Source organism: Hippopotamus amphibius, chromosome 9 (assembly GCF_030028045.1).
Source record: "Hippopotamus amphibius kiboko isolate mHipAmp2 chromosome 9, mHipAmp2.hap2, whole genome shotgun sequence".
Classification (NCBI taxonomy): Eukaryota; Metazoa; Chordata; class Mammalia; order Artiodactyla; family Hippopotamidae; genus Hippopotamus; species Hippopotamus amphibius.
Window position 1 is genome coordinate 55,967,444 of NC_080194.1, and position 27,187 is coordinate 55,994,630.

The 27,187-nt window shown below is 36.9% G+C and overlaps 2 protein-coding genes across 4 annotated transcripts in view; one reads left to right on the forward strand and one right to left on the reverse strand.

Moving 5' to 3' along the window:
* Positions 1–3,248, reverse strand: part of CEP57 (centrosomal protein 57) — a 44,191-nt gene extending 40,943 nt beyond the window's left edge. Inside the window, exon 1 of the mRNA XM_057748449.1 lies at positions 2,735–3,248. Within this exon, the coding sequence (XP_057604432.1) occupies positions 2,735–2,779 (45 nt within the window). The 5' untranslated portion in view covers positions 2,780–3,248. The remainder of the gene's footprint in view (positions 1–2,734) is intronic.
* Positions 3,249–3,361: 113 nt separating this feature from the next.
* Positions 3,362–23,315, forward strand: FAM76B (family with sequence similarity 76 member B). Of its 3 annotated transcripts, XM_057748452.1 has the most exons (11): positions 3,362–4,092; positions 4,918–4,982; positions 5,851–5,905; positions 6,965–7,120; positions 8,872–9,071; positions 12,206–12,253; positions 12,442–12,522; positions 13,172–13,307; positions 14,775–14,876; positions 18,048–18,176; positions 20,674–23,315. In XM_057748452.1, exons 1-10 carry the CDS (start codon positions 4,006–4,008, stop codon positions 18,132–18,134), a joined length of 1,017 nt encoding a protein of 338 aa, XP_057604435.1. In that variant the 5' UTR covers positions 3,362–4,005; the 3' UTR covers positions 18,135–18,176; positions 20,674–23,315. The 3 variants fall into 3 exon arrangements, with proteins under 3 accessions (XP_057604435.1, XP_057604434.1, XP_057604433.1); XM_057748451.1 differs by lacking the exon at positions 18,048–18,176 and having other exon boundaries at positions 3,366–4,092; positions 13,175–13,307; XM_057748450.1 differs by lacking the exon at positions 18,048–18,176 and having other exon boundaries at positions 3,439–4,092.
* The last annotated feature ends 3,872 nt before the right edge of the window (positions 23,316–27,187 follow it).

A 27,187-nucleotide genomic window follows, 5' to 3' on the forward strand; every position in this document is an offset into this window, starting at 1 on the left:
CTATACAAGCATTATATATTATCATAATCTCAAAACGTGTGTGTGTGAAAGTGACATAAAGGAGAGAAGCAGAAAGATACACACAGGGGCATGACGGTATTCATTTTATTATTCTCAAAAACAAATCTTTTATATATTTAATGTTATGAAATCTACGATATATTCATAAATCACTTTGAAGAGAAACACAGAGCAGGTTTGTTAATGGGCCTGGCTAAAAATCCAGGGAGATGAATTAGGAGATTAGTTTATTAAATCCAAAGTGACATAAGAGTGTTGACCATGGTTATTGGGAAAATTTAAAACAAAAACAGGAACGATATTCTGTTTCAACACTATGCTGCCTGTCCTTTCATACCATTATTCCTGATATCACACTTATTTTCCTGAGGCTCTCCACCAGTGAATTGATACATAGCAATCATTCAATAAATGTTAGCTGCTAGTTGTTACTCTTCCAGCTGTTGCTGCAGTAAAAGAATGATTAGAAGAACAATTCAAATCTATCACCTACTGCCATGTTATTCACATGGGAGATTTACATTGTAGCTGCTTCCTACAGACTATCTGTGAATCTACCTGATAAAAAACCCTTGCCTGCTAAAATCATTTCCATTTACTATATCCATGCTGGGTTTATAGATGTTAAATACATAGAAATTGTTACTGTTCACAACCTTGAAATCTCATTATGAGTAGCCTTCTGAGTTCATGTTGTAGTTTTTCTTTTGTTGCCTATTTTATGATCAGCTATCTGTCAAGCTAAAGTGCTTTTTAAACTCTGCTGGAAATGTCAGCCTTATTTCTGACAGGACAGTTAAAGTCTCTAAGCAGAACCATTTCTTATTCACTGATAAATTTAGTCATTTTTGTTTTGAGACATACTGATTTCCAAACCAGACATTTTGATTTAGCTGGTCAAGTTAAGAAAGTGATACTTTGATTTGTAAAGGGTCCTTAATATATTCTCAGTGTACTCTGGATATTCAGTATCCACTTAAAGCTGAACTTAGTATATAAAAATACACATGCTCTCCTATTAAATACTCTATAGGCTTTTTGTCCAGGTTACCTTAAACACTAAGGGTTGGCCACACCCCAGTAACCACTCTCAGCTAGGTGGCCTTGGCAGAGTTCAGCTCAAGTCAGCATTTACAGTTTTCCTTGCTCAGTCTCCAAGTGCTGTTTTGAGAGTGGTGAAAAGCCCTCCTCTCCCAATTATGTTTAATTATTTATTTTTCTCCCAATTAAATTTAATCACAATTCCTATATAATCTCATCCATCTACTTACTGACACTTCTCAATAGTCTAATAGCTTGTCTTATGTCTTCTCTTTTACTGATCTAATTTCTGGATAACTCCAATTGTTTCCTTCCTTGCTTCCTCTTAATCTTCCCCGACCTCTCCACAAACTTGCTACCCTCCTTGTGCTGAAATCCTGAAGATCACTTCTGGCCTCATCAACACAAATTTTAACAACAGTCACCAAAAGCTGAAACTGAGGAAAAGTGTTTTCGCCAAGGTGACTCTGCTTTTAATGTCCCCCTAAACTTTTCCCTGTTAACTTCTATGGTAACATTACCCTGATATTCTCCTGTTTTCTCCCCTCACTATCCCTCTTTTTTCATATTTCAAACTATTTTTACAATTCATCTAACCTAACTCTACCTTCACACTACCTCTGCTCATTTCAAATTATTTCAAGTTTTCTGAAAGCACTTGTCTTCGCATATCGTCCAAAATGCCTGTGGTGCCTTTTTATCCTTTCTTCTCTGTTCCTGGGGCAAGAATTTCCGATTCCTTCATCACCCAGCTAGCTCCATCTTCTCTACCCAAGCACCACTACCCACTCTCACCTAGGTTATTCTAGCAGGGTAGCATTTATTGAACTGTATTGTGTAATAACCTAATTACATGTAGTTTCTATTCAGCGCTTTGCTCCTTCAGAGCAGGGGTTCTCCCCTATTCATCTGTGTAATCCTAGAACCTAAGAGCCAGACACTCAGCATTTGCTAGATGAAGAGATAATGGCTTCCACTTGAGCTTCTTCACAGTCACATTTATAGTCTATCTATTCCCAAGACGACAGGTCCCACTCCAATTCAACAAAATACTAGTGACTGAACAGGTTGGTGGCTCCCGTACAGGCCAATACAATACTGAAGATCAGCTCCCCTTATCGCTTCTCTAAAAGGGCATTTGCACACTGAAGCCTTCCTAATGTGGTGGGAGGTGGAAAGCGCGCGATCGGGGTAGGATGAGCACCGATCTAAGTCACCGCGAGAATGGAACGGGCCACTGCCGGCAAAGGAATCAGGAGAAGCACTCGAAACTGCGTACAACGCAACAGCTGCCAATTAAGCCGACTGGAGCGCCCACCTGGTCTCGGGGAGTTTCCCAGAGGGGCCGTGACACCCCCGTGACCCAGGAGCACTGTTCCCGCAGGCCAGGGTGTAGGCAGTCACCCCAGGCAACATTCTGCACCCTGGGCGGCTAGGTCGAAAGAAGAGAGACGCAAACAGGAGAGACTGGCCCGGCCTGTCTCCACGGAAGGGGGCAGCCTCTGCAGAAGAGCTGTGGGCGCCGAGGTAGCAAGGGGGCGATCTAGGCGACCCCAGCCGCGTCCCAAGATGGGGCGAGAACCGCGGGACCGAGAGCGCTCTGAAGAGTGAGAAAAAGCAGAGGGGCGCCAGGACCGACCCAGGGCCCATTTGAACGTCAGCCGCTTCTTACCGAGAACTGAGAAGCCGAAGTCTCAGAGACCGACGCTGCCGCCATCTTCCCGCCTGCCCAGCAGACCTCCGCAGCCCCGGGACGGTCCGGGTTCGCGTGCTGTTCAAGATTCGCGAGCCGCCCGCCAGGGGCGACCCTAAGCCGAACCCCTGATGGAAGGGGCTGGGGTGCTGGTGCCGGGTCTGGAAACCCCTGCCACACACCCCCCAACAGGGACGCCCACCCTCGGAGTGCACACCGAAAGGGCCACACGTCCTAACGGACGTCCTGACTAGCCAATCAACAAAGCGGACGTCTTCCGGTGGTAGGAGAAGCCGCCTCTTCCCGCGGCGACGTCACAAGGTAGCGCGTCGCGGGGACGGAGCGGGTCGATAACGCCGGGGGCTACCGGGTGGCTCTTGAGGGGTTGCTGCACAGGGGCGGGGCTTCTCGAGGGGGAAGCGTGGGTGAGGGGTTGTACGGTCTCCAGTGGCGATTGAATCGAATGATTGAAATAAAAGGGAATGCGAAGCTCAAAGCACTCCATGACTTCCGTCGGGTTAAACGCCGGAGAGAGCGTGAGTTTGACTCGGGGACGCCTCTCCAGGTGAGGTACTTACCTTTCGGCCAATAACAAATAGAATGAGGAGGGTCTTAAAGATTTGGTCCAATGGCAGCCAAAGGGAAAAAAGAGCAGGGAGAGAGAGTAAACCTTCGTAAACAACTGCCCAATTGGATCGGGAAGCTCCCACCCAAACCTGGGACTGGCTACTAGAAACAGCCGCGACCGGGACCTTTGGGCGGGGTGAGTTTAAAGCAGATTTCGCGCGCTGACAGCGTCGAGCTGTTATTGGCCAGCGACTTCCTCCCTTTGTGGGAGCGCCCTGCATAGCGGGGGTTAAGGGTTGGGCGGAGCGACCAAGTGACGCAGTAGCCTCCCCAGCCAATCAGGGTGGGGAAGGCAGGCCGAGGAGGAAGCGGATCCGCTGCCGCGCAGCTAAACCGCAGCGAACTATCCGCTTCGTCTCCCTCCGCCGCTCTCGGGGCCTAAGCGGGAGCGGCTGGGACGGCGTCACTGGGTGGGCTGGGGCGGAAGTAGAGGCGGAGGGAGACGGCTGCGGCCGCAGGGCCTTGGGCTCTCGCGGCGAGGCTCGGGTGGGCGCGAGGCAGGGGGAGGGGGAGGAGGAGGAGCCCGCGGCCCGGGCGGCGGCGGCGGCGGCGGCGGCATCCGAGTTCCCCGTAGGGCCCCGCCTCGGAGCGGGCGGCAGCGGAGGAGGAGACTGAGGAGCAGGATGGCGGCCTCGGCCCTGTACGCCTGCACCAAGTGCACCCAGCGCTATCCCTTCGAGGAGCTCTCCCAGGGCCAGCAGCTCTGCAAGGTCCGTGGGCGCTGGGTGGCGGGCGGGCGGGGTTTCCTCGGCCGTAGCCCGAGGGAGCTGGGTGCCCGCTGCACTGCAGCCCCTCTCACTTCGCTGGCGCCTTGGGGGTTTGGAGCCCGCGCCTCCTCACCCAAAGACCCCCTTATCCGAAGACCTGGTCATCAGCTGGGAAAGCCCCTGAGAGGAGGACAGAATCCTGCCCTCTTCCAGGCAGCCCAGGAGGGGGCCGGGCCCCAGCAACGTTGAAGGGTCTCAGGGGTGGGGCTGCGTGAGGCAGCCACCTGTCTATGCCGCAGAGACCCCGGGATGGAGATGTTTTCATCTCGGTTTTCTGTCTGGTCTGTCCTCTCCTTCCACCGGGAGGCAGAGGACGGTGTTTGCACTTTCTTGCTAGGAACCTGAAGCCGCAAAGCTGATGGCATCCTTCTTCCCTGTCCAGGAAAGCGAAGCGTCTGGCTTGGGAACAGAATGCTCTGATTTGGAGCTCCTCCCATACCATTAAAGCCGGGATGCTGTCTGTGAGCAACGGTGCAAAATAATAAGTAGTTTCACATTTAACCAATCCTTGGAATCGGCCCTGACAGCTATTTTTAATTTATCTCTTGCGTACCCCCCACATCTAATAAAGACAAAGACACCTAAACCTTCCCTAAGGAATTATGCTGTAATTTGCCACTTGTTTGGTAAATCACTCAATTGTCTACATTGGGGGACAGATTTTATTAATGTTTTAGGCATTCGAATAGGTTGGGTAATAATTTTCCACCAGAAAAGTGAAATTTGGAATTTGAGATGGATACTGACTAATATATTGTCTTATTACAGGAATGTCGGATTGCGCATCCTATTGTAAAATGTACTTACTGCAGATCAGAATTTCAGCAAGAGAGGTTTGTATATTGAACAGTTTTTGATTGTTAAAGACAAAGTATTGTCTGTAAGAAATACTTGAGGGTTGTAATCCCATGTTTATATTGAAGGCTTTTTTAATAAAATGGTTTGGTTTCTCAAATTTTAAGTTGTAAGCCCTTTCTACATGGTAGGAGAGAGAATGTTGACCAAAAATTAATGGGTGTTTTACAGCTAGACTTTATACATGAGGAAGTAAGAAATTATTGCATGGAAAATGTACAGCCTTGCTAACGAAAAGTGCAAATATAAACTGTTACTGTTAAGCTATTAAAAAAAATGGCAGAACATTAGTGCTGACATGGACCTGAGGAGAGGTCTGTAGTGTTAGCAACTATCTTCCAAGGGTGAAATCTAGTAACCTGTTCCCAGTGGAAGAACACCTATTTTTTAATGGAGTGGTTCCTGTTAGAGCCTCAGTACAGGCACAAAAGCTTGAGAGAAGAGCAAATAATTTCTTCACAAGTAGGTGTGAGCCTCATGCTAGTGGACAGCAGCCAGTGGAAGGTGAGATAGGCACTGATGCTGTGCGTAAATAGTGGCAAGTGTGAGGATTTTGGAACTAGATAGGAAATAATAGGATTTTTAAATTTTGTTTCCATTTAACATACACAGCAAAAATGTGTGAAAACATTTAAGTTAATTAAGAGGAGTAAATTTGGATAGTATAGAACCCTAAAAAGATTCTTATGTTTGTATTTTTAAAAAATTTTTGCTCTGTGTTAGAGTAAGCTTTAAGTACCACTAAAGCAAATGGTACACTTTTACTGATAGTGCATTTTGACTACTTGCTTTAGTTCAGCATTGTGCTGCATAAGTTTCATCATCTATATACGATTTCTTTTTCAGCAAAACTAATACAATTTGTAAGAAGTGTGCTCAAAATGTGAAGCAGTTTGGCACTGTAAGTATACCTTATGTTTTCATCTCATTTTGCTACTGGTCAGTTAATGTTTTCACAAAGATGAACCTTTTAAAAAATATGCATTGCTCTGTTCTTAAATATTTCAAAGTACCAAAATATTTCAGGAAAGAAACTTTCTGTAGAGAGTCTAATGGGAAGATAACATTTTAAAAGTCATATTATGTGCATGTTTACATATATTGAATTTCAGTGTGAAATTTATGATTTTATTATTTAAAGAGTCAAATATAGCAAACTCCTGGTTATAGAGAACCTACTTATTTATAAAGTTTACATAATTGTACTTTCCCCCTTCCCCAGAACCTCTGACAGTTTTTGTATAGCGGCACAGTTAAGGTATTTAGTCAGAAAAGTCAAGAAGTTATCCTAGTACAAACTCTTGTATGTGTATTACAGTCATTATTGGTATATTGCAGTCATGATTAGTCAAATTGCTGGCCTTAGGGCTTTCTAAAATCTTGAATTGTCTTCTGAATATCAAAGAAAATCAAGGTATGTTTGTTATAGTTATGTTGAATATGCTTGTGCCAATTTATTTTTAGTGAAAACTTACCTGTTCCTTGCATCATCTGAACCTATATATGACGAAAAGTTGTTAAATGTGTTTTGAATAAATGGGATAGTAATTAAGCTAACAGGGTATTGTTAGTAGAAGTGCATTCCCCCAAATGTTGGATACATGAAACTTTTCTATCAGTGTGTACCTTTGTTTTCATTCTTTGAAACTTTTTTTACATGTAGCTTTTGTATTGTATATGTACTATGCAAATCATAAATACATTTCTCATGATTTTATTTAAGTATTCACTAGAGTAGCAAAAAGTTTAGTGAGTCTAGCAATAAATGTTAGTAAATGCATAGAGACATAGTAAACGTCTTTGACTATGATAGGGTAACATACTTGACAGAAAATTTTTTGCCTATTAGTTTCCTTAATTAGTTCCCAAAATATGTCCTGTACACTGGGTATATTTTGTGCAGCAAAATTTTAATATTTTAAAATGTCTCAATTGAAGAAAATATATATCTGTTTTTCAGCCTAAGCCTTGTCAGTACTGTAACATAATTGCAGCATTTATTGGTACAAAGTGTCAGCGTTGCACAAATTCAGAAAAAAAATATGGACCACCTCAGACTTGTGAACAGTGCAAACAACAATGTGCTTTTGATCGGAAGGAGGAAGGAAGAAGAAAGGTATGTTTTATTTATGTTATGACATCTTCTGGAAATTAAGTAAGACGTAAACAAGTTGGAATTTATTATGGTTAATACATTACTGAAGCTTGATGTATTCTTTAGGTCCCTGAAAGCAGGTGGTTAGATGAAAGTGCAGGAACAGTATGTTTTCTCCTTGTTGGCATCACATGTGGATTCACGTTGGTCAGTTGAGATTACTGTACTTTAAAAAATATTGGTGGTGGCTATTCTGTACTATTTGGTTATCCAACATTTGGTGTGGGAGAATTACTACCTTTAAATCTTTTCAGCTCCTTACCCTTTTGCTGGTTACTTGAAGTCGCTGATGTGAAAAAATACCTGATGGCACTTTTACACGTAGAATTCAAAGTTAGTCATGTGCCTTTTGATTTGGGGCTCCTAGTTTATACCACTGTTTGTTTTTCTCTACCTACAGTGACTTGAAATTATGTGTATGTGTGTGACATTCCTCTGCTGAGCATTCACACAGGCCTCGTGCTGTCAGTTTCAATTGATTTGGAGGATGACTGTCTCTTTGAGGGGCTCCGCCAGGTTCCCCCACAGCAATATATGTACCCTAGCACTTCTCATGTGATCAAATAGAAGATAGAAACTCAGTTTTAGGCTTAATAATTTTGGGAAGAAGTCTCTTTTGCTCCCCGTTGACACGCAAACACTGGCCTCCTCTTGTTTGTGATAGTTATGTTCTGTAAAGTTGCTGTGGTAACAGTTAGTGAACACTGAACTGCTGGTCCTACGGGCAGTACAGGATTAGGTTCCTGCCTCTGATCACAACCTGGTAAATCAGTCGATCAGTACCTAATCTTGTTTTGTGTATGTTTCTGTTTAAAGACACCTTACTTAATATATATTGTTGATAGAGTAAATTGAACTCATAGCAAACAGCACTATATGCCTGAATGAATCTTACCTAGCAGGTGTTTTCCACATAAAGAACATCACAGCCCCCTTATGCTTAGGAACCCTGTACATCACTTTAGCACTACACTTGGGGACCATTTTAACAGTGAAGTCACGAATAATAAGCACAAATGTGAAAAGCATGGTACTAAGTAGACTGTGGCGAGGATACTTGTTTACAGTATGAGAGCTGAAGAAAGGCAGTGGAGCATCACCTTGTTCAACCTCAGCTGGGAACATTTGCGGTCCCTACACAAATTTTTTTGCTATTCTGTGCATGTGGGTGAGTGATCGCAAAAATACTACAAGTTGATTTAGGGGCGGCAGGTAAATTTTAGCTGGTAGGTGGTGAATTTGCAAATACGAAGTCTGCAAATGAGAATCGATTCTGTATGTCATTCAGTCTCTCATTTTTTCTATAAATTAATAGTTTTGCTGTCATGGGAAGTACTTTGTCATTTTAGTAATTACACAGTAATTTAAGAACTTAAGGCTAGTGCTTAGATAACGTTTCTTTGAAGTATACCATCAATTTATGCTTATTTTCTAGTAATAAGAAAACAGGTTTCTCTCTCCAAATTTAAAAATGCCTCAAAACTAATAGAAGTCCATGTATCATCCTTTCTAATTTTATGATCCTCTAAATAAGCATTTTCCCAAGTTTCAGAAAGATCTACTTTTACTTCCATTTTGCAACAGTCTGTGTGTGTGTGGGAGAGAGAGAGTGCGTGCATGCACACCAGCAGTTGAGCAGTTTATCTTACCTGGTTTCACTTATAGCCAGTTACAGATACATTTAATCTAATGTAAATATTTCCTTTTAAAAGGTTGATGGGAAGTTATTATGCTGGCTCTGTACTTTATCATACAAGAGAGTTTTACAGAAGACAAAAGAACAAAGGAAGAGCTTAGGATCCTCACATTCAAATTCATCTTCTTCATCTCTTACTGAGAAAGACCAGCATCATTCAAAACATCATCACCACCATCATCACCATCACCATCGTCACAGCAGTAGCCATCACAAGTAAGTACTTTGAAATCATGTTTTCCAAAGTCCTCCCTGGCATTTTAATGCCAGATTTTGGTGTTTAACTTTTTAAATGCTAGCTATGTGCTTGTCCGGTTTCCATGGTACACGGTAAGCTTCTTGAGTGTCTAGGGCTGCTTCCCCACTTTATTCAGTGTGCAGAATTACATGAGTGTGTTTAACTGTTTACCATAAAGATAGGACATTTAGGGAACTACAATATAAAGTTGTGACCATATAATGAAGTCAGAATACAAGTACATCAGAGTTAATTAATACTTCATTGATTCATGTTATCAAAAGCCTCAATATTCTCTTTTTGTTCAAAGAATTGTTGGGATTTTACTTGTAAAAATTTATTTACCTCAGTTACTATTAACTTGTTGTAGTTAAAACAAATTTAAACCAGTGACTAGGAAATGTATTTTCTATTTTTTGGAGAAAAGATTGTTACACCATCATTTGTGACCATGATGGAAGCATTCTAAACCTTGAAGCTTCCCAAAGTGAAAGAAATCTTTTTGACCAGCAGGACTTAGCTTTTTTAAAAAACAGACAGGAATTCTATTCAAAAATAAACAACTACTTGATTTTTAAATTGCTTTAGGGAGAAAAGTTATATACTAGTAATATCAACCCTTTATGTGTGTAAATTTTTTTTTTTTAAAGTGTGGTTTTAGTCTTCATGGACAAATCAAGAATATTGAAATGCAAATTAGACACAAAAATTAAAAGGAGAAGAAAGGGACATACACACTGATTTTCAGGAGAATTTATTATTATTTCCCAGAGATTTTTTAAAGTTCTAGATAGTTAGAAAATAGTTTCATTTACGGAAAACTGATATCTGCCACAGTTAGGAACACATCATGATATTTGTGGGGTATAATGTAGTTCTGTCTAATTAACAACATTTGATTCTAAATTATAGGCAAGCACATATTAGATTAGATCATGGGCTGTTATTGAGGCACTGAGATTGTTTGCGTCTTTAGCAGTTTTTCCATTTGCCTCACTGTGTTGTGGTGCTTTCTGGATATAGCAGTGGTAGACTGCATAATGACTTCTAATTTGGCTACTCTGAAGAAATCTTGTGGTCTCTATATCACTGTATCCCAAGGATCAAAGGAACATAAATCTTCCTTGTTTTTGCTTCTCGCTTTAGGAAAAAATATGAAAAAGTAACTACCATAATGATAACTGTCAGACCTACTCCTAAGATTCAACTGAAATGTCCCTTTCCCTTGTCCTCTGCAGATAAATTTGTTTTAGCATGATGTGAAAGGACACACTCAGATTATGTTTATAAGGGTCAAGTTTTGTGACAGTAACTTAATCTTTAGAAAGAATGAGAGGTTTCAAAAGTAAAGGGAAAGAGAATGGATTGATTTTTATTTTCCTTTTGGTTATTTAAGAAATACAAATACTATTTTGTATTTGGTGATTAGGCCACCAGTTTGTAGAGGTCTATCTTAAGTTCAGTGGATGAGGATGATTATGAAGAGCTCACATGTGATATATAGTGGTGGGGTGGGAGAGAAAGAAACTCAGGTTAATATGGATGTGAGAATAGCCACCTGAGAAAGCTGAGATTCCAGGTGTTTCTCTTAAGCCATTATTAATGTGATTTTTCTCATTTTGAGGTCTGAATAGTGCTATTAATTCATGTATGATTGTATGCCTTGCTAAGGCTTTTAATGAAATTTGTAAAAGAAACAAAATGGCAACTGAATTCCTCAATAGGGTTGCTGTTCATTGCCACAAGTAGAGAATAACTAAGATTGATAGAATTTATAGCTGCTGTTTCCCCGGCCTGTTATTTATTTATAGCTGATTCTTAAGAACATGGTTAAAAAACTTCTACAGCTAAAACAATAGTAAATTTTATACACACAGGCACACAAACGTACACGTTTCTGTTGTATGTATGCTAGCATGGTACTAAGTGTTTTTACATACATAACTCATTTAATCCTAATATTCCCTATAAGGTATGTGTTATACCCATTTTACAGATGAGGTAACTGAAGCTCAGGGATTTTAAGAACTTGCAAAAGGTCACACAGCCCAGGTTTTAACATCTCTTATATTGTATATACAGTAGACCCTTGAACAACAACAGGTTTGAACTGCATAGGTCCACTTATATACTCAGATTTTTTTTTTCTTACTAAATATTTACCACACTTCTACATGATCTATGGTTCATTGAATCTGTGGATGTGGCACCTCCTATATGGAGGGCTGACTGTAAAATTATGTGCAGATTTTCAACTGCATGGAGGATCAGTGCCCCCAAACCCCCATGTTGTTCAAAGGTCAGCAGTTTGCTTTGTGTCTGGTACACAGGATATACTCCTGCACATGTTGAATGAATAAGCTAGAGGTAAATGAAGGCCAGTGCAAAAGTATAGGAGAAAAGTATGGACAATTCATAGTGAATTATAAAGTGGTTATTAGTATTGTGGCATAATGAAAAAAAAGTAGTACTGTAGTAGTAATTACAACTAAAAGTAAAATCAGTTGTTACTATGAGATTTCCCAGTATTTTCAGCATGACTGCTCTAGAGTACAGCCTTATGAAAGACTGGAGACTTTGGAGAGGATTCTTGGGAAAACTAGGAAAGAAAGAAATTCAGATATTTCCTGGTTCAACTTGACACACTGTTCTGAGCAACTTGAGTTACTGCAAAGGAATCTCCATGTAGGATTATTAGGAAGGCCTTCACTTTAAGATAAAACATCTTCTGTCTAAAATAGTAAGGGTAGCCTAAGAATGATGATTTTCAGACTTTATCATTATAGAACCCTGTTGTGGTTTTCGTGCTCATATACCCTAACCCTTAGTATGATATTAAATTGAATTATGAAAGCCCTGATTAAAAAGAAAATTCAGTACCTGTCATCGTACTTTTCTTAAGATGGTTAGTAGTCATTTGATTAGAATTTAACTTATTAGAATGTGATTTATTCAGCATATGTTAGTTAATTGTGAAAACTTAGTTGATTATGCCTTTCTCAGAACAAAAGAATATAAACATAGATCATTTGATTCCATTGGGGAGAATGCTGTTAAAATGTTGATGTGTTAAATAAATGTTGTTATTAGATGTCATTTGTGTATTTTTCAGAATCAGCAATCTGAGTCCAGAACAAGAGCAGGGACTGTGGAAACAGAGGTAAATATGTTAACATATTTTCTGAACTATTTTGACATGTATTTTTAAAAATGTGATATTCATTTAACTTTGTTACTTTAGGCTTTAAAAAAATTGATGTTCAGTAAAACTTTAGGGGAAGAAGAGTAACTTCATTTGATACCTCTGCCCTTTTTACTCTAATTATTTTTATTAATGTTTGGTTTCAGCCATAAATCCTCTGCAGCAATTCAGAATGAAACTCCAAAGAAAAAGCCCAAATTGGAATCTAAGCCATCTAATGGAGATAGGTAAAAATGAATTCCTTTAGTGCTGTGAAAATTCAACCTAGTTGAGCAGTTATGGCTGATTGCCAGTTATTACTAGGTAAAAGAATAGAAACATGTATCTTCTACATTGACTTCTTTGAGTCACCTAGAAGAGTAAACATAATCAGTTAAAATTTTTAACTTAATTTTGGCAATAAGAAAGTGGCACTGAACGATGTTCTAATTGGGGCATAAATTTGGGTTTCAAAAAAAAATCTGATAGAGAGCATTCTCTTTATCTTAATTGTTCTTCAGTGAAACACAAAACTAATTGTGATAATTGAAATTGACCTGCTTGGAAAATGTTTTTAGATTTTAAAGTATTATGAGAGTGACTTTGTTTTAGTTCATTAGCCAAAAGTTTGCTGATGTTACTGTACAAATTGGCTGCCTATTGCTTTACACTAGAAGTATTGACCCCCTAAAAGCTAATACTGAATTATATTTCTGCAGGTGTATGTAATGTGTGCCATTAGTAAGGTAATTTGCCAGTTGCATCCATTTCTGTCAGGTACATATTTTTTTGCATTAGCCTTAAGGATGTTTGTGGAATTGTCTAATTTATGCAATTTGAACACCTGCTAATTTTCTTTCTACTTCATTTAACTGTGTTTTACTTTTTTCTTTTTAGTAGCTCTATAAATCAGTCAGCAGATAGTGGGGGAACAGACAATTTTGTCCTTATAAGTCAACTGAAAGAAGAAGTGATGTCACTTAAACGTCTCTTACAACAGAGAGACCAGACCATTTTAGAAAAAGATAAAAAGGTATGTGCATGGTTCACTGAAGCCTGTTAAGATTTACATCTTGACTCTTGCTTGATAATTGCAAGTTTTGTTAGACTTTCTTTAGTAACTTGTTAATGTGTGTGGTTCATGATTCTTTTAAGACACAGAAGCCCAAATTGGAACCTAAGCCATCTAATGCTGATATGAAAAAATATTTCACAATTTTAATTCTAAGAATTGAGAGCTAATTAGAATTCTAATAATATCTGAACATCAGTGTTCAGTAAGTCTGTAATCTAAAATTAGGTCTGATGTCTTAACTTGAAAATGAGATGTAAATGGAATGTCAGTTCTTTTGATATAAGAAAGTAATTGAATGTAGTCTTTGATATACCAATTATGTATTTATTTCAATCAAGATCAAATAAATGGTGAAAATTAATGCCGTGGAAATTTCCTATGTGCTAGTGATTAACAAAAGGTATCTAAAATAGGAAGTAAGTGTACTTATTGGGACTTTATCAGTTAGATAAAGAGGTATATCAAATATGTTATCTGTTTAGTGAAAAGTTCTAATGCTTTCTGTGTGTACTTGAGCAGAATTTTACCTCTTTGGGCCTCAATTTTCTCATTTTAAAAATGAGAGTATTAATACCATCTCATGGGATGATGGTTATGATTAAATGAAAATGTAAAGTGCTTTCTTATAGCTTCTGGCACATGTAAGTGCTCATAGCTGCTGTTGCTGGGGTTTGGTCATCTTTGAGGGTAGAACCTGCTTCTGTACTTGTCTTATGGTCCTAGACTCTCTGGTTTGACCTATTTCAAACATATCATTGCAATAGGAGAACATTTAAAACATTCTTTTTAAAGTTATAAACATGACGTGATTATGAATATGTAGTATGTACCTATCTCTGAGTATCCATAGTAGTGCTTGATTCTGAGTTGGCTTTTACTTCTGGCATTCATATAAAAAAATGTAAATTTTACGTTACATTTCCCCACCTTGATGGTTAATGGATTTAAATTTATCTTAATACATTTGTACCTTATCTTTAGCAAATTCAAGATATGAAATTTAGGATTGACATAAGATAAAAATAGGATAGTTATGAGTGCCTTATTTTTTTATGATTCTTTTTGCTTAACAACAGAATATTTAAATTAGCTTTAACGGACATTTATTTTACACACAAAATTTTAGAAACGTTTCTATTACACAAAGAGAGGTCTATCTATACTAACCTAGATAAAAGTTGAATAAAATGGTAGGTTTACTATAAAATAGCAATGATTCCAAAACCAAGTGGTAATGAATTGTGGATTTCACAAAATAGAAATTCTAGATAAGTTACAAAACTCAGGAAACTATTGTTAACATTCTCCACTTTTATAATGAATTGTAAGTTTATTGTGAAAAATATTTAAAATGATGTGTATTTGTGTATATATACATATATACACACATATATACATATCTGTGTATATTTTTTAATCTTTCAGTTAACTGAACTTAAGGCAGACTTTCAGTACCAAGAGTCAAACTTGAGAACAAAGATGAACAGTATGGAAAAAGCTCACAAAGAAACCGTGGAGCAACTCCAGGTAAATGAGATTATGTAAACTGTTAGGCAAGGAGGCTAAACTTGGTTAATAGTATTCTTTCTCTTAGACTGGTATTGGTATCCCTACTTTATGCATATCTAGAGCATTTTCAGCTTTGATTTTGACTTTTTAATACCTTTTAATCCTGCTCCCATTAAAAGTTACTGCTTGAAATCACTTGATAGGGGATTCAGTAGATTAATTCTGAAAACTTTTGCCTAAAATTCAAATGGGGTTTTCAGAAGAGGATATCACTGAAATATGTTCAATTGATTGTCAGGTGAAAAGCAAAAAATTAAAAATAAGATTCATGAAACTAAGGTGAAACTAACATCTTCAGTATGTTGTGCAATTATTGTTCCTGTTTCCTCCCAGACAGTGGGAGGGGAGGTGGGAGTACAAAACCAATTTACAGGACCTTGAGTGGAGGAAATTAATGCTATGTGCAGAGATGCAAGGCCAAAGAGTGCACTTTAACCTTTGTGCTATGATTTTTAAAGTGCCACATAGGGTTCTGCTGTATCCACAGCAGGGAGCCTCTAAGGACGTAGGGGAGCCTCTAAGGACGTAGGTCAGCCTCAGAGTTCTGCAGAGTATACTCAGTAGGGTTTCCGTATGCAGAACAACTGAATGGTGATGCCAAGAGTCACCGCAATGACCAAGAGGGTGGTTTGTGAGGTTTGGCACGCAGAGATGGGAAGCGTCCAACAGAGATACAGGTCATTCCCTTATTAAAGCTTTTTTTCACCTAGGTTTCATAAATTTAGAAATCAGACCATACTAAGTTAATTACGTTCTATTGATTTATACATTCTGACATTTGTAGAATTAAGTCTTAAAAGCATAGAAGATGGCAGCACACAGACTTCAGGTTCTTGATGGAAGAGTGCAGCTTGGGAAGGGAGGAATTAATATTGCCTCCCCCCCCCCCTTTTTTTCACATTGTAACATTGTAACATCAAGGGATATTTGTTATTCCTGTCTCTTGGTTTTGTGTTCTTCATACTTTGAAAATAGCTTAAATTGAGTAAGATTGTAAAGTGGATTTAGGGACCTGTTGAAATTCTAGGTCCAAGTTGCCTACTCCTAATGTTGATCTTACTGTTACAAAGAGAAACTTTCATAGAACCTGACACATAGTAGGCATTCAAATAATTTGTTGAATGAGTGATGATTTATGGAACTGTTCTGAGAGATTGCCCATTTTATATACTCGGCTTCTTGTACATTATTTTTTCTCATCCACCAGCGAGTAGTAGTTCCCATTTTACTCATTCAGTTATTAGTGCTGAATGATTACTGAAAACAAAATCTTCTGCATGATGATCTCTGGTTTAATGTAATGTAGTCAAAACATGAATAAATCTAGAATGACATGACAGAAAACCTGTGAGCAGTACTTAAATATGATAAAACTTAGTACTTCTCACTGTTCAAAAGAGCAATTTGTTGTTTCATTTTGTAGTAGTAAGCACAGGGGAACCTCTCTTTGACATCTCAGCCTGATTGCTATCTTAAGCCCACCTCTTCTTGGTTGGTAGCTGAGGTTTCATATAATAGAATAGTAACTAATAATTATGTAGAAGTATGCATTTTCAACATAATTTTACATAGGCTGTCTTATGTGCTCCTTCAGTAACTTTGAGTTATGTGGTATCCTCATTTTACAGATGAAACTGTGGTCACGTAGTCAGTCAGAAGTGACATAGAAACTGTATCTTCTGACTCAGGTTTAACTATACTTTCTTCTGTTCTACACTGGCTCCCACCTCAGGTTCCTCAGGTTTTGTACTTCATCCTCCGTGTCAGACCACTTCCCTTTATCATTTGTATTATTACTGGTGACATTCTGTCACAGTTAACTTTTAACCCTGCTCCCTTTTGCAACCATGTACTAGTAAGGTTCTCTACCTAAGTGCGTAAACATAGTGAACTGTTTTTCTTATCTTTTTGTGATAAGAAAGTGAACACTGACGCAGAAAATTTACCTTGTTCTGATTGCTCTCAAAACATTTGAAACTACCAATCCTGAAAAATAAGCAGTAAGCATCACAAGAAAAACATTGTCCAAAAGACCAAAAAACAACAACGACAACAACAAAAAAACCCACAACAAAACCCAGCCAACCAAACAAAAAAACCAAATTGTCTAAAATATCAAGAATACCAAAAAAATATATACCTTCGTTTAGGAGATAAATTGAAAAGAGGGAAAGGGAACTAACATTTTAGTGCCTGCTATATACCAGCCACTGTATTAGGCTAAGTGTTTTGTATATTTGATTAGTTCTTTCAACTCCTGTTGAGGTAGACAGTGAAGTTTCTGTTTTACATATGAGAAAATAGACTCTGAGTTACATAAAGAGAAGTGGCAGAGCCAGAATTCAAAGCATGATCTGTGATTCTTAATATACATATTCTTTTCTTTAGGCCAGCATTTCTTTCCCTTCCTTCCTTCCTTCCTTCCTTCCTTCCTTCCTTCCTTCCTTCCTTTCTCTTTCCTCTCTTTCTTTCTTCTCTCTCTTTCTTTCTTTCTTTCTTTCTTTCTTTCTTTCTTTCTTTCTTTCTTTCTTTCTTTCTTTCTCTCTCTCTCTCTCTCTCTCTCTCTCTCTATTTCTTTTTCTTCCTCTCTTTCTAATATTTATTTACCTATTTTTTGGCTGCATCAGGTCTTAGTTGTGGTATGTGGGATCTTTTGTTGCAGTGCACAGGCTTTTCATTGCGGTGCGCTGGCTTCTCTCTAGCTGTGACTCGTGGGCTCCAGAGTGCACGGGCTCATTAGTTGCAGCTCAGGCTCTCTAGTTGTGGTGTGTGGGCTCAGTAGTTGCAGTGCATGGGCTTAATTGCCTCACAGCATGTGTCATCTTAGTTTCCCAACCAGGGATCGAATGGGTGTTCCCTGCATTGTAAGATGGATTCTTAACCACTGGACCACCAGAGAAGTCCCTAGGCCAGCATTTCCAAACATTTTTAACTTAACTTGCTTAAGAGTTCTTAAATAATTGATTTTTGCATGATGCATAATAAAGAAGTAATATTGGGATAAAAATTTTTAATGCATATATATTAAATATTACTATAAAATATATTTTAAAGGTACTGAAATAAGAATGAGACAGATTTGGACTTGTCTCCATTTAACAACTGATTTACTGTTTATTTTTCTTAAAGGCTTTTTTCTTACATAAATTATCAGCACATAAATTTACTAGTGACCTGATTAGGAGACTGAATATATACATGCAGATTGAAAATTAGCTGCTAAAGAATTAAAAGGAAAAACTTCTTTCAATACCTAAGGTTTGAGTTCTTGTATTTCATACTTAGAATATGAAAATTATAAACTTGTTAATTTTTTTGTTTACTTCTTGATGAATGAGGAAAGATAGTTTGAAAATTAACTTTTTAATGATTTGCTATGTCAGTGTAAACACTTGTATAACTTACAGATCTGACAGAGATCACTTTGAGGCAAGTTTGCAGACATTTCCCTTTTTTCCCTTCATTAATTTGTATTTTAAAATTTCTGTTTCCCAAGATTCCTTTTTTTAAGCTAGTGAGTCTATAATAGTTATAAATTAAATAATATATACAAACAGTGAAAAGAAAACAACTTATAACTACCGTGTTTACGAGGACTGGTCAGCTGAGTGATACACCAGTTGACAATGAGTGTGCGCACTGACTGCCATTAGCTGCCAGGCATTCTCATTGATTTGTCCGCTGAGTTTCTCAAACTATTTAGTTTTAAAGGGAAAATAAAAATCCTTTTAAATTCTTGATGGTTTTCCAAATTTGAAATAGAATTTGAAATTAAAGCTTTTAATTACCACCTTAATTATTTAATAATCGTGGAATGGAGAAATGCTATTAATCATGCAGTTGAACATTAAAAAATGATTTGACTTGCAAATGTAAGATAACTAGGATATTTGCATTTTGGAGGTCATGGGTATTAATTAGAGAGCATTTGGTTGGAGAAAGGTGGGGGAGTGGAAATACAAAGGCTGGGAAAAGTTTATATGCCATGAAACTGCTTTAAGATGGTGCACTGAGAAGGCAGAGTGCCATAAAAAGGCTAAAATTAGAGTAGAAGATAAAGTACTGAGATTAAAAAAGTCTAAATAATAAAAAAATCTTGAGACCTGTGAAGGAAAATGGTTTTCAAGCATAAACCAGAGGATATCTTCTGAAATTTTATTTTTAGGGCAGTGCTCAAGTTCCAAAGTGTTGTCAACATTCTCCCTATTTGGGATCAAAAACTCGAAAAGCATTTGTGCATTAATGTATTTGTGTATATGGAGGGTCCTTTATTATTAACATTTCCACAGTTAAGAGATTACATAGGGAGATAGATGTAATCAAAATTTTGAAAATATTCACTGAATGCCCCCATTTATACCTTCCACCTCACTAAACACTACCGTCATAGCACATTGGCTTGAGGACAGTGTCTTTGTCAGTGGTGGATGGAACATTTGAATGATGTGCAAATTCAGTTCAGATTGATGGCAAAATGAAATCTTGAATCTTTGAATTTTCAGCCTTTCGTGAAACTGAAAACAGTGATGATGTGTAACTGCTCAAGTTACATCAAAGCCAATACCAAATAACTGTGTGCCAATTACAGGAACAACAACAAAAAAAGTTCAGAAAGGGTGGTTCTGATGGGTGCTTCAAAAAAAGTTTTTTTAATATCGTTAAGAGAGTAGTCCCTTTAACACCAAGTGGAGAAAGTGGGTTGGAGGAGAGGGATGAATTGGGAGATTAGGATTGCCATATATACATTACTAATAAGAAAAAAAAATCAAATTGTACACTTTAAATATATGTAGTTTATTGTATGTCAGTTGCATCTCAATAAAAGTTCTTAAAGAAAAGAAAAAAGAATAAAAAAAGAGAGTAGTCCCTTTGGCAAAGTGATAAAGTCTGAATACTTTTTCAAAAAGGATCTCTTATGCTTTTTCTATAAATAGGTAGACATCAAAATGAAAGACTTTGTACAGTTTGTCTGGAAACAGTCCTCTCAAATTATCGCTTGAGTTAAAAAACAATGCTTATATTCATAGTTTTTGGGTTTTTTTTTTTCTTTTTAAAGGATTCTAAGCTGAACATTTTTCAGCTTTTTTAAAAAAAATTAATTCATTTATTGGCTGTGTTGGGTCTTCGTTGCTGCACACGGGCTTTCTCTAATTGTGGTGAGTGGGGGCTGTGCTTCGTTGTGGTGTTCAGGCTCTTCATTGCCATGGCTTCTCTTGTTGTGGAGCACAGGCTCCAGGTACACAGACTTCAGTAGTTGCAGCACACAGGCTCAATGATTGTGGCTCATGGGCTCTAGAGCACAGGCTCAGTAGTTGTGGCGCATGGGCTTAGTTGCTCCGAGGCCTGTGGGATCTTCCTGGAGCAGGGATCAAACCAATGTCCCCTGCATTGGCAGGTGGATTCTTAACCACTGTGCCCCCTAGGAAGTCCCTCTATGGTTTTTGTTTTATGTAAAAAGTATTTTTCCCTATTTAAAATTTTGACCCTCTTTTAAATGGATTCACTTTAAGTTGCCTTTTTTGTAACCAGTTATATCTTTGGACAACAATTACATTAACATTGACATTCACAAAGGGGTCTAATAAACCAATCTAGAATTTTTCTTCTACATATCCAACATTAAAGAGATGAATGTAAATATATTACCTCTTTCATTTATTCTGTTAGTGTTTCAATGAAAAATTTTAAGTAGTAATCTTCAGCATGACTTAATATTTGAAACATTTTTAATCATAAATGTTTTTGTCTCCCACAGGCCAAAAACAGAGAACTACTCAAACAGGTTGCAGCATTGTCAAAGGGTAAAAAGTTTGACAAAAGTGGAAGCATATTAACATCCCCTTGAGAAAGTGGTTATTCATTAGTTTCTGCTGAAAATGTAAAATTTGAAAAAAAATTCTGTGAAGCCCTTAAATTCTGTGTAGTGGAAAAATATTTTTGCACACCAAATGAATTGGCGTGTTTCCTATTCACTTTTGTAACTGATATACAGCATTTTTTTAAGTTGTAAAACATTCAAATTAAACTTCAACTGGTTTGAAGTAACTTTTTAATTGTTTGATATCCAGGAGATTTTTTGCCAGCAATAGTATTAAACAGTTGTAAAGGAGTGCATGAGTAGTGCTCTTTATAAAATGCAACATGCAATAATAGAGTAGGTATGGTTTTCAGAAGTCAGAGCAGCAGGGCTTTTTGTTTTGTTTTTTTGTTTTACACTATGCTGATTTCATATAAACAGTTTTCAATTTAGAAATACAAAAACTTTTAAACAAGAAAAATTGTGAACACTGGTTTTTTGGTAATTGTGTTTTTACTTTTCATCAACATGAATTTAGGAGCGAATCATGGTGCTTTTATTAAATGGACTTCAGAGTATATGTAAATATGTTTTTAAAAGTTACATTGTTAACATTAGTTAGTAAACTAGTATTTTCATTATTGGTATAGGAATTAATGTTTATTGTACAGTATCCAAGGTAAATGTGTTTGTTTTGTAAAAACTACTGTAGATTTTTACTTACAAGTGCCTTTTTGCCACCTAATGTTTTTATTTATAGGAATGCTGATGTTTTGTACATAGTTTGTTTTAAAATCATGTTTAATAAATGTTTGTATATGAATGCATATGTACAGAAGCCTATTTCAAAAGGAAATCAAAGTTGCTAGTAAAATGTTTGAGGTTGCATTAAGAACTGATAATCCACCTAGACTTTAGATGATTTTATGATTTCTGTGTGATATGGGAAACTGTTGGTCATTGAATTCACTGAATTATTATGTCAAAATACTTCTCAAAAGATTTAATTTTAAATTACTTCTGTTAGAATAATTTTATTTTTTATGTCATATGGCTTCATGTTCATATTATGTGTTACATGTTTTATTTTTCTTTTATTAAAATTTTTAAAAATTAATAATTTTTCTGCAGTGGTCCATATATTTGCTTTCCCTATATTATGTGGTTATCTAAGTTAATATTTATATACACCATACTTAATTTGTAAGTTTAAAGCAAATCTGGAAAAAATTAAGTATCTTTTAAATCAATCTGTGATTATCTGAATAAATTGGAATCTACTGTAAGATTCAGGCACTATTTATAAGAAAATTATATCAGAGTCTTTAAAATTGTCTATGAAAGGTTAAGGTAGGGTGGGATAGATTAGGAGAAGTTATTGACTTATTATGTTCTCATCCAGTGGTTTTCAGCCTGTAATAGAATTGATCTTCTACTTAGTAAATGCCAGTTCAGACTTTCAGTTCAGTTTTAAAGCATCAAGCATTGCTAGATACATACTGTATAGAGTAGAAGACTTCTCTTAGGAATTTATGGGCAAGGGTAAATTTGTTTCAACTAAACTTTTAAAATTTTATCAGTTTTGAAGATTTGTTGTTAAACAAGCATTGATTATGAATGTCCTATCAAAGATCCTCTTTCCTTGGAACACAGGATGATTGTAATAATTTTTAGCATTATTCATGTTTCAGTAGATTATTCCTGTAGTGATTCATTATAAACAGATATCAAATAATTCTTTGTCCAGTTCAAAAACATAATGTAGGATAATTTTCAAGCGATAGTAAAATACTGAATCAGCCAGACTTGGAAAAGTTAAACCAGTGTATTTTTATGAAATCTTCATATAATAATCTTCCTAAATTTAGTATTCTCAACAAGAACAGTTAATGCCTTCTTAACACAGATTTTAGTGTTTTCAGGATTTGCTAAATTCATAATACAGTCATTACCTTTCTTTGAAATTTATAATGTTTGTATTCTGATTTCATAGCCATTTATCAATCCACAGTGGTCATTATGGTTTTAAACTGTGTAATAGTTCTTATACCTTGTTGGAGCTGCTACAAAAGAAAGGTGCCCCTTCCCCGTTTTTTTAGGTAAAAGATTAAAAATTGAAATCAGTCTAAGTAATTAAGCTTTGTAAATTCGGAGGCTAAAACCTTTTAGGGGCTTCACAGTATTTAGTCCTAATTAAATGCCCTCTCTTTATTCCATGACCTGGTTTTATAACTTATATTGCAATTGTATAAACTAGTAATTGAGTCCCAGTCCTGAATCTGTAGTGTATTGACATAATGACCTGATACCCTCTCAACGTGGACCTGTAAGGAGATACTATGGTGTGCTGTATTGTGCTTCTTAGCCTGTTTTCAGCTATTGATTAGCATTTACCAGTGAGGATCATTTTGGCTCCAGTTATTTATGTATTAATAGCCTGTGAATATTGCAGTCCTTTTTAGATTGTATTGGTCTAAATATGCATTCTGCAGTGAACCTGTTAAGCCGTTCACATGTATAGACTATTGAAATACTGTACCTGTACACATTTGACTGTTGACATTTTGTACTTTTTTCTAAATCCAATATTTCACAATAAAAACTTGTCAAAAGTTTTGTATTGGTTTCCTATTGCTGCTGTAACAACTTACCATAAATTTAGTGGCTTAAAACAGCACAGATCAGTTCTCTTACAGTACTGGAGGCCAGAAGTCCAGAATCAGTGTCACTGGGCTCAAGTCAAGGTGCTGGAAAGTCTGGTTCCTTCTGGAGGCTCTAAGGGAGTAACTGTCTTCTTGCCTTTTCCACCTTCTGGAGCTGCATTCCTTGCATTCTGTGGTTCTTTGCCCCTTGCTCCATCTTCAGAGCCAAAAGTATAGCATCTTCCAGTGTCTGCCTCTGTCGTCATATGGTCTCTCTGGTCATAGTGTCTCCCTCTGTTCCCGTTTATAGGGACATTGTCGGGAGCACCGGGATAATCAGGATAGTCTCCCTGTCTCAAGTCCTTGATTACATCTACATACCCCCTTTTGTCACATAAGGTAACATAGCATTTATATGTTTATATGTTCCAGGGATTAGGACTTAGACATCTCGGGGGACTATTACAGAGCCTACCATAAGCTTCACCTTCATTTTCCCAGTACAAGACTCTAAAACAATAGATTTGAAAGAATTGACTCAGGACAAACAAATATAATTTTCCTATCTGTTAAGACTGCCTTCAAAAAGTAGTTATTTTCCTGAAAAAAAATTATATAAATTTTCATTGTACTATTTCAAAGCAACAATAGGTAAATCAAGCTATATGTAGTTAAGACGTTTTTGCAAATGTTTGAGCCATTCTAGACTGATAGGATAAGAGTTGAAGACATGACTTTAATTTATAGCCTCGGGAAGACAATATACATGAAAAAATATCTGGAACTTAACTCTAGTATTATTAAATGCAATGAAAGCTTATAGCTCTTAGCAAGGGCATTCCCAGAATTGTGGGAAATGTTAGTCTGTATCATTGTTTTCTCAAACTTGAGCCTGAGTCAGTGAGGGGCAGGGTGGGGAGGCTTGTTAAGCATGTGTTGCTGGGCCTCAGCCCCAGTTTCTTGAGTCCATAGCTCTGGGGTGGGGCCCTAAAATATGCATTTAAAACTCACAGGTAATGCTGATACTTCTGGCTCAAGTAGTAAATCAAGCTATATGTAGTTAAGAAATTAAAGAAAAAGAAAAGCATGAGGTTTGAGGGACAATGAGTGGAAGACATTAGGAGAAGAATGGGAGAATAAACTTGGAAAAGTTTTTGGAGATGCATTTTAAAAGCACTTTTGGTAGTCTCCGCTAGAGTTTTGAAAAGGAAGTGATGTAAGACCAGATTTTCACACTTTAAGAATAACTGTAGGAATCATTTTCTCCAACTGCTTTATTTCATAGCCAAAGAAATGGAGTAGGAGAGGGCAAACGACTTAAGTATTGACTTTTATTAACGTTCTGACATTTCCTAAAAATAATTTATGGTAGCTTGATTTAAGTGACTTGTACCTAGCCAGTTTGCCACACAAATGAAGGTTTAAGGAGGAATGTGTGTGGTCATATCAGACATAGCTAAGAAGTTGAGGATAGTGAGAAAAGTCAGTTGGGTGCAACAAGCTTATGCCTTGACATATATGGCACAGAATTAGTTTTTTTAATTGACAAGGACATGGTAGATGTTTCAAGCCCAGTGCTTTCTCTCTCATCTTTAATGTGATATGATTGCCTTTGACATATGTAGTGCTACTCACTACTTTTCAAGCAACACATAGTCTGAAAAGTTGTATGATCTGAGGGTTGAAAACTGTATCTTGACTAAAATGACTTATTTCCAAAATAGAGAAGAAAAGACCAACAATCCTATAGAAAACTAGGTCAGAGAAATGAGTAGACCATTCATAGGAAAAATGCACATGGTTCTTAACCATGTGAAAAGATGCTCAACCTCACTCGTAATAAAAAAATGAAAATTAAAAGTATATGGAGTTACAATTTCTCACCTATAGGTTTGCAATATTCCAAATCTGACAACATACTTTGTTGACAAAGTTGTGGGGAAACACTCTCCTACATTCCTGTTGGTCATTGCAAAACAGTCTCTATGGAGGTAAAGTTTAATAACTAGCAAAATTACATGTGCAGTTATGCTTTGACCTAGCAGTCCAATTTCAAAAATCTACCCCCAAAACACACAAAAATGAACATGTGTGTGTGTGTGTGTGTGTGTGTATTTTTTTTTTTTGCCCCCAAAGGATTGGTTAAAAAGCTGCTATGTCCATATAATGGATATACTGTAGCTATAAAAATAACTCTGTTACTTCTCTAGGATTCATTGTTAATTGAGAGAAGCAAATTAGAGGAAAGTGTTATAGCATATTACTATTTAAGAAGCATAGGGCTGTACAGCACCCCTCCCACACACACAAGTATCTGCTTATATTTTTAAAAAATCAAAGGTTTAACCACAATTTTAAAAAAATGGTTACCAATAAGGGACAGGGGAAAGAATACATTGGAAGGGACAATGTTGGAAGCTAGAATTCTTTGAATAGTCCATGTTTTGTTGATATAACTTTGGAGTCATTTATATATTTTTACAAAGTTATAAAATAAAACAATAAAAGAGAAAAAACTGAAATTAAATGTACCTAAATATATAGCCAGTTGGTACCACAACCACATAGATAACTATGCTAGTTGCTATAAAATGCAATAATTTGTACCTCCCTGGTGGGATATATGCTAAAGTAAAAAAAGAACTGCAAAATCATCCTACACTGCTGACAATCATATTGTTGGTGACTGTCAGCATTCTGAGATTACTGTGTGGGACAAAACATTGTGGAATAAGGCAAGTGAATAATAATGTGATTTTCTAATTCTGTCATTCCATTCATTGTTTAGGACTAGGATTCTTGGCTAACGAGAAAGGAGGTATAAATATAAGCTTAGTGAAATCTGTATAGCCCTGTTTTTAATTAGAATTATCAGCATAAACTCAAGTTACTTTAAGAAGAAATAGACATATTTAGTAGGAAAAGTATATAATGAGCCTGCAAATCTTGTCAGGTCAGGTAGCAAGGAAGATATAGTATGCTCTCAAAAGACTCATGGACCAGTTGGAAGATAGCACAATTTGAATCATCAATATAGAAAATAATATCTATAGTGGGTGGAAACATTGAATGTGTTTAAATACATGAGTTCAAAATGATCCTAAATAAAGAGACAAACACACTATACAAAAACCAAAGCACTAATTGCTCATCATTGGAGGATGCTAGCGAGCTGACTCATTATTCTGAAAACTGGTAAACAGAATTCAATATTTCCTACAGTTCCCATGCAAATTCTGGGTAGGCAATTAGTAAATAAGGGACACTTTTTCTTAAAAAAAAAAAAAAAAAGAAAGAAATTCCATTTAATGAGTGAAAAGGAATGATGGAATTACAATATCATCATTTTGAAACTTCCAATGAATTAATGGAGATAATAAGCATTAGTCATGCTATTGGTCAGCTGCAAAAAATACACAAAGAGACTCATTCTTAGCATCACATCGTTTCTGAGGGAGAAGCACACTACTACCCATAGGGTAGTTTTGCCAAAAAGAATCAAACCTAAATCTGATAAAGCATCTACCAATTTACTGGAACGAGAACATCATATTATGTTGAATGACACCGAAGGGATGCAATTGACACAATTGTTTCTTAAATAATTTGCAAGGAGAAAAATGTAAGGGAGTTGGAGGGAAATACACAAGGTGAGAGGTACTTAGAAGATGTCAACCAATCACAGTATGTGGACCTGATTTGGATCTTGAATCAAATAAACTTAAAAACTGAAAAAATTTTTTTTAACATTTATGACACAACTGGAAATTTGAATACTGACTAGTTATTTAATAATAGTAAGGAAATACTGTTAACTTTTTAGGTGTGAT

Bases quoted from the DNA above. Each gene is read 5' to 3' on its own strand.
- FAM76B (XM_057748450.1), top strand. From the start codon at position 4,006: ATGGCGGCCTCGGCCCTGTACGCCTGCACCAAGTGCACCCAGCGCTAT. The intron at 5,906-6,964 runs GTAAGTATACCT...TCTGTTTTTCAG, and splicing joins ATGTGAAGCAGTTTGGCACT to CCTAAGCCTTGTCAGTACTG. The intron at 12,523-13,171 runs GTAAAAATGAAT...TTTTCTTTTTAG, and splicing joins AAGCCATCTAATGGAGATAG to TAGCTCTATAAATCAGTCAG.